Raw genomic sequence first — 7,961 nt, 5'->3', positions numbered from 1 at the left:
TAAATAAATTACAATACACTTAACAATAATTTAATAAATTATACTTTTTTGCAATATATGGAGAAATCATATATATATATAGTCTGTGTGTGTATATAAAATGTAATTCCAAAATTTAAGTACATTTTTAAATGAAAACAGCAGATAAAAAACCTATTTAAAATATTAATAAACCACAACATTACTTCAATGATACTCACATAGCAATGCTTTTGATCAATTTAATGCATCCTTATTTTTTATTGTCATGAAGATACCATACTAATAAAGAACAAGAAATACCATGACACACACACACTGTCTGGCAACTGGGTCAGTGCACACATATAGCAAACATGATCTATTATGATCTATTTGTCAGATGCCAATTTATCAACATCTTTTAAAAATTAATCCAACACACACACACACATATTCAGTTTCATATTCCCACAGTAGAATCCATCATCATGATCATGTTTCTCTGAGCTGACTGGCTGAGGTGGTTGTGAGGTCTCACCGTGGCTATTTAGTGTGATAATGGCGTTTGACAACACAGGATACAAACACCATTGTCACACTCCACAGCTCAGGAGGACGACAGACCTTTAGTGTACTCGTTTATTAAAGTCATCTTTTTCACTTATAATAGCTATTCTTTTACTGAATCCCTCAGAATGATCTAACAGTACTTCATGAACCAGGTCTGTACGTGTCACCCTGGGTTCAGCAGCTGGCTCGTGCTCTGGTCAGGTGTAAATGTTATCACATTTCTGTCAGTGGAGAGGATCGTGACGGGAACCGTGCAGATGGTCTCCTCTAAATGATTAGTTATGCCTTCTTCAACAGACGGTCCTCCCATTATTGAGCTTTAAAAATATTTTAGTGAAAATAACAAAAAGCAGTCAAAACCACAGCTATGATAGTTCAGATAAACATTTTAGATTGGATTTTAATATCATGTGCACATACATGACTGCAATGCCATTAAAATATTAGTGATGTACAATATGAGCAAAGTATGTAAATATATCAGTGTGATACTTTATAATACAGTACCTTAATATAAATTATGCTTAATTATATACGCTGTGTTCAAAAGCATTTTTTAAACACTAATAATGTGAACCAGATGCTTTAAAACAATAAATAATGAGAAAAATTCATATTTCAGCTAGCTGCCAAGGCAATGCTTCTCCATTTCATTTCATTTAACGTAATGTACTAAGTTACCAAAAACAAAAATAAATAAAACCAATATAAACATAAAAAAAACTAAAAATGTAAAGTGTTAACTTAATTTTTTTTCATTTAAATAAGACCTAGAATTATATATATATATATATATATATATATATATATATATATATATATATATATATATATATATATATATATATATATATATATATATATATATATATTATAGATGAGCTCAAATGTTGTTGTTTTTTCAGATATATAATAAATTTTCTTTTTGTGAACAAGTTAACTTACCACATACCCTATCCAGTAAAGATGACTGATCCACGTGACCCTCCATGCTGTAGAAATACTGAGAGCAGTAAAAAACACTCTAACACACAATACCCTTTATAATACACTCACACGCTCTCATAACCACCCATCGTCTCTTCCAGAGATCCACAGACGGCAAGAAATTGAGAATCAAGTGCGGTCTCTGTCACGACTGGTCATTCTGCTCTCCTTTAACCTCCATATATGTAGCTAGAGGGGGTTTAGTCAAACAGTTTTGTGATAAGCTTAGCGAAGTATTGATCGGCCGTGACGTGGGGACGAGGTCACTAACCCAAAACCTGGGAGTGCTTCAGAAAAAAAACCTTTAGAAGCACCTTTTCCTCTTAACACGAACGGTTTTAATGAACCTATGACACCTGCAGCCATGAGAAGAATCATTAAGACACTTGTGAGAAATAAATAGAGGTCAAACCACCCAAAAAGCCTCTTTAAACATGGAATCAGTGATTGAAATATGGCTGTTTTAAAAGCCGAGAGATTTCAGAAGTGTGAAAAGATCCCCAGTGCACTGCAATAAGTTTATTCCATTTAATTTCCCAAATGGCTCACATAATCATAGCTAATTTCTGAGAGGTGTTGACAAACAGTGTAGTGAATGTGTTTCCACTGCTGCAGCTCATGCTGTGACGGGACGTTGGGAGGTGCAGATTTGGCGTTGGGCTTGTTTGTGATTGCAGAACGAGAGCTCTTGATACAGGCCGCTTTTATTTGCTTGTCCTTGGATCTGATAGCCGTCTGATTGCATGTGTGAATGAACTGAGTTTCCTTCACCGCTCAGCAGAGCCTCGTGCCATGTGTTCAGCAACAAAAATGAGCAGGAAACCAGAAAGACCAGAAAATGTGTCAACTGCAGGGGAAACAACGTTTTTGAAATGCCAGTATATAAATATATAATGCATATTAATCATCATTTTGTATTGTGAATAAGAAAATGTAACCGTTTAATAATATACTACTACTATTGTAGCAACATGTTATTGTAGTATTACTATTGTAACAAATGTACATTTTATTGCTGGACTTACAATTTACATAAAAATATACATTACATAAAATAATAATTCACATTAAATTTTTAATTCCTAATATTAAATAAAGATTTTATAATTAATTAATTATAATTAATTTTATAATGGATTCATTCATCAAATCAGCATATTAGAATGACTTCTGAAGGATCATGTGACACTGAAGACTGGAGGAATGTGATGCTGAAAATTCTGCTTTGATCACAGGAATAAATATAAGTTGTAATAATATTTCACAATATTACAGTTTTTTTTTTTTTTTTTTTTTTAATCAATGCAGCCTTGGTAAGCATGAGAGACTTTGAGAAAAAAAAAAAAAAATTATCTTACCACCCCAAACTTTTGAAGAATAATGTATATATTAATCTACGAAAAAAAGTTTTATAATGAAACAATTTTTAATTAACTTACAAATAAAAAATATATATATTTATGACTGACTGACTTATGACTTTCAAGATTTTATAGGTGTAGGCTTGCAATGTTTAAGCTTGAGAGCAGAAAATCAACAACAGAGAAGTCAACACAGCCTTGAACTAGATTAGAAAGAGGGTTGCCAGATTTGACCCGGTTAGCTGTACCTGCAGCATTGAAACAGTTCAAATCAACAAAACATGGATGATTGCATATCTGGAAAAAGAAAACCCCCAAAATAAAGCAAAACTCTGTCCTCCTGTTTGCTTGTTTTTCGACTTCGGACGATCCAGTAAATGACAAAACACCTCAACCTTCAGCTTAAACTGAAACCTAGGACAGACGGGTCCTTTTTATTTACAAACCCGACTGCCAGCAGGTTCAGAAGCAGAAATACCATGAATGAGTTTACCTTGAAAGCAATCACTCCAAACCCATCCTATATCACTTTAAGTCTTATTTAGTAGATTTCCTGTCATTTGTCAACTAAACAAACACTGAGACTTTCCGGATAAATCAGTAAAACAACACCACACCTAAATTCCATTTATCAGTTTATTTCGAACGAAGTTATACGAATCGCAAGGTTTTGTGGTGAGCAGGAACCAGACAGTAAATGTTCCTCATCAATAATAATAACAATTAAAAAAAAGAACTGCCCCTACAAAAGAGAAAGGGTCATTTATAACAATAATCAGAATATTATCACGAATCTACAGAGCCACAGCGGCCCGAAAAGTGTGAGTGGGGAGGAGTACAGATAAAAGACTGGGAAAGAAAATAGAAAAAGAGCCAGTCGTTCCTACAGAGCCGATCCGGATTCACACTGACGAACCAGACTGACTCCAGATCAGCTGTAGGGCCGAGCTGTGATCTGATATGTTAGCAGCAGGCCGATTATAAGGAAGAGATATTGCACCAAGGAACCGAGTGCTTTTAAAAGAACAAAATAGATAATCACATTCAAGTTCACAAAAAAAAAAAAAAACAGGTGTCATGACCCTAGTTTGTGATCAATAAAGTGCCCTCTTAGGTACAGTGGTGTTAGAAGAAACAAGAAAACACAGAAAGAAAGAAAGAAAGAAAGTTAATGTCCTGAAAGTCTACGAGACTTGCAGTGTTGAATCACAGCGCTTTTAAGATAGCTTCACTCTGTCGCTCTTTAATACTTCAAACAGATTTAACACGTACAGTAAAAGTCCAATCGCGTCTTTCCCCCAAAACAAAACTCATTTACAGCATTATGAACAGGTATAATCATAAGAAAGATAAGAACAATACTTATTACAATTGAAGAAAACCCTCTCCGACAAACTCATGTCCGATGCATGTCGACGTTTTCCATCCTTGCTCTCAACCAAGAAGGAGAATAGCTTTATAATTACTACGTAATCATATTGAAACACAAGATACATGTTCATGCCAGTTTTCATAGCAATACAATAATCTTTTTTTTGCTTGTTTTTTTTTTTTTTCTTTTTTTTTTTTACCCACAAATGATATGGATATTGAGTTGAATATTAGCCAGGCCACTGATGCATTTCCGATAACGTTGTTTAAAATAGTAAACCACATTGTTGGTACAAATAATCCATTTACTCTGTAAGAATGACAATAACAGCGATAATAATAAACTATTAAAAACAATTCCCGTTGCTTCTTGGCATTGCAAAAGAAGATAAAAAAATAATCCTCGACGAAGGAAGGAAGGAAGGAAAGGGAAACTTGGCGTATTTTGTGGGATAAGGGAGGATGAGGATGAGGATGTGTCCTTCATCCTGGCTGTGATTCCTAAGGTAATCTGGTGTCGGTAAGACCTGATAAGAGTTGCCTCTTCACTAAACTTATACTATGTTTGTGGAATCAATGGGATTGTTAGCGGTGGAATATCAAGGCCACGCCCACTCTGAGGCCACACCCAAATACTGAAATTTCTTTACTATCAATATAAAAGTCGCCACGGCCTCAGAGCTGGATTTTGAAAAAAAACATTAGGAGAGAGCATGATTTGTGGGAAACTGCAGGGCTGTTTGGCATCAAAACGGTTCACAGCCAATGTCGTTCCAGCTAGACAGATTACATGCATATACTGTGCTGACATCACACACCTGCGACTGCTGGGGTCTGGCTGTACAATGGCAACTCGAGAGTGTGTAAATGTGAGTATAGACGTGTGTGCGAGTGTTTTGTACATGTCTTTGCTCGTCGGTTGCGTTTGGAGATCGCATGGATATAAAGGGATTTCTTTAGTCGACGCCCTCGAAGCCTTGGGCGTTTTCCACCGCCATCAGAAGCTTCTCTCGCAGGTCTTCAAACGACTCGTACGTCGGGAGGTCCAGGCGATTGAAGCTGCGTGGGAAGAAAACATAACGGAATCATTGAGATAAACTAAACGCAAACATATACCGTATTTTCCGCACTAAAAGTCGCACTTTTTTTCATAGTTTGGCTGGTCCTGCGACTTATAGTCAGGTGCGACTTATTTATCAAAATTAAATTGACATGAACCAAGAGAAATTAACCAAGAGAAAACATTACCATCTACAGCCACAAGAGGGCGCTCTATGCTGCTCACTGCTCCTGTAGTCTACCACTGAGCAGCATAGAGCGCCCTCTCGCGGCTGTAGACGGTAATGTTTTCTCTTGGTGCTTGGTTCTAAATAAATGCGACTTATAGTCCAGTGCGACTTATATATGTTCTTTTCCTCATTACTTATTTTTGGACTGATGCGACTTATACTCAGGTGCGACTTATAGTCCGAAAAATACGGTAGTTGTTTTTAAATTAAAAGAGAGTAACATCTTTTCAGAATAACACCAAATTGTTTTTGGCCTATTTTGGGATTTTCACAAAACAAAAACAAAAACTAAAAATAAATAAATAAATAAAAATACTGAAATTAAATAAATAGAAAAATATATATATATATAAAAAAAAAATTATAAAGTAAAATAAAATAAAACAATCCTTTCTACGGGAGATAAACAGAAGATAATTAGATATGTTTGAGTAAATAAAGTGGTCAAATCCCTCTAGGTCTTACCAGGTGTGAGCACGAGGGAGTTTGTCAGGTGTCCCCCACTGCTCGATAGTAAACAACTGCGGCCCATTGGAACCTGCAAGTGATCACGTGACTCGTCAAGGTCCAATCAGAAATGGAGCCAATTCATTATATAGGTCTCAAAGGGAAATGTTAAGATCTGAAACCAGAGGAAGCTGCTACAAACATCTTCCTATAGACTGTCTGCATTAAATTGTAAAGAGAAATGATACAGCAATTGTACTACAATGCCAGTGACATTTTCTGAAAAACAAACATACGTTTACAAAATAACACACACATATATATTATTATTATATATGATATGATATATGTGGCACAGTATTGCATTATTTACCGTAGAGTTCAGCGAAACCGTTCATTGGCACTCTGGATGTTCCGGTGACGAACTGCAAAAGTCTGATCCGCTTTTCAGCATCCATTAACAATACAGCCTGAGTTGAGACATAGTTAATAACAATAACTTTCATCTCTTTATACTAGCAGTAAGGAAAACATTGTACAGAGAATAAGTTCTCCAAAAAAACATGTCAGGGAACCAAGGTAGTTTTCTCTTAAAATAAATACATTTAGAATTCTATTCAAATAATTATCAGTAGAAAACCTCCACTTAAAGCTTTTTCTAGTTAATGTACCAGTACCAACTGGTATATTAGGATATGTTTGCTTGATTGCTAACAATGACTCATATTCTATATTTAATTGTATTCAAATGTGTTTAATTCTGTATTGGTATTTGGCATTTCCATTATATTTTTATGGGGGAACAGGATCAGAAAATGCCACAAGCTGGACTTAAACCTGCACTGTGGCTCAGCATGCTGGAGCCAGGGGTCAAAGTTCGGCCAGAAAACCCCTGCTAGCAGATGCCATAACTACACCATTACAGGGGGGGAAAGAAAGTAATCTTTCTTTACAGACTACTATTCAAGAATTAAATAAATATGAATATTTCTATAGATATTACGAACATCCTTGGATGTACAGCTCTGTTCCGATAGATTAACTTCATAACTGAAGAAATGTGTGCCTAATTTCAGACTTCAAACCAATTTTTAAATATGATACATTTGCTGTATATTGTGCTGTACTGGAGAGTAAATCTGTATTTACCTACGTGTGTGTAGAAAGAGCAAGTCTGGCTCCAGACTACTGATAAGACGTTCCTAATGTGCACCGTGCCTCTTTCATCAGAGTAAACACACGATGAGCCTCACATCAAACAGACTTTGATCGGTAACTGCCTGCAGTGCACTTGGCATGAGGTCAGACACACTCATGCATACAAAAGTTTGGACACACTTGACTAAATTAGTTTCTCATGATCTTTAAAATCTTTCGATCTAAAGGTTTGATTAAATGCCTGAAATTAATTTAGAAGAAAAAAATGCATTCATGACTTCTTTACAAAACTAACATTCTATTTTTTTTTTTAATGCATTAGTTTGAGATCATCATCCCAGGATGATTTTAGTTGTTGTCAGTCAATACATCTGCAATATGTCATAGTTCATATGGTTTTACTTCAGCTATAAATATGTAAAAAAAATTAAAAATAGTAAATAAAAAAAGTCCAAATTTCTTGCACACCAAACACAGGCTATGTGCTTCTCCATACCTTCCAGAACCACTGGATCACAGGGTGATTAGGACAGTAGCCATTCTTATAGATGGTGTGCTGCCTCCAGTCATTGACGTCCACATCTCCCAGACCACACATCAGCAGCTGGAGACAAAGAAAACAGCATGATAAACACACCAACACACACAGACCAGCATCAGAACACAGCTACTCAACTACAGGAAGCATTTTCCTGTAGTTTAGGGTTGTTGAGATAAAAAAAAAAAAATATTTTTTTTAAAGGATATCTATTACGCGCACCAAGGGTTCTAAAAGACTGGATAAAAAAAAAGTCATATTGCAAAATATTATTCTAAT

The 7,961-nt window shown here is 35.4% G+C and overlaps 1 protein-coding gene and 1 long non-coding RNA gene across 15 annotated transcripts in view; both read right to left on the bottom strand.

The window, feature by feature from the left end:
* Positions 1-210: 210 nt before the first annotated feature.
* Positions 211-1,891, bottom strand: LOC127985749 (uncharacterized). The gene is made up of 2 exons (XR_008160685.1): positions 1,477-1,891; positions 211-848 (listed from the first exon to the last, which is right to left on the bottom strand). It is a non-coding gene; the product is annotated as an uncharacterized LOC127985749 (long non-coding RNA).
* A 1,606-nt stretch (positions 1,892-3,497) lies between these two features.
* The window catches only part of nedd4l (NEDD4 like E3 ubiquitin protein ligase), a 63,349-nt gene continuing 58,885 nt past the window's right edge, over positions 3,498-7,961 (bottom strand). For all 14 annotated transcript variants that reach the window (XM_052587877.1, XM_052587880.1, XM_052587883.1 and 11 more), the window contains 4 exons: positions 7,641-7,748; positions 6,360-6,456; positions 6,005-6,077; positions 3,498-5,309 (listed from right to left, as the gene is read on the bottom strand). In XM_052587877.1, coding sequence (XP_052443837.1) covers positions 5,207-5,309; positions 6,005-6,077; positions 6,360-6,456; positions 7,641-7,748 — 381 coding nt within the window. In that variant the 3' untranslated portion in view covers positions 3,498-5,206. The remainder of the gene's footprint in view (positions 5,310-6,004; positions 6,078-6,359; positions 6,457-7,640; positions 7,749-7,961) is intronic.

This window comes from Carassius gibelio, chromosome B21 (genome assembly GCF_023724105.1).
Source record: "Carassius gibelio isolate Cgi1373 ecotype wild population from Czech Republic chromosome B21, carGib1.2-hapl.c, whole genome shotgun sequence".
NCBI classification, from domain to species: domain Eukaryota; kingdom Metazoa; phylum Chordata; class Actinopteri; order Cypriniformes; family Cyprinidae; genus Carassius; species Carassius gibelio.
The sequence above is the reverse complement of the archived record's forward strand: the minus strand, read 5'-3'. Positions and strand labels throughout refer to the sequence as shown.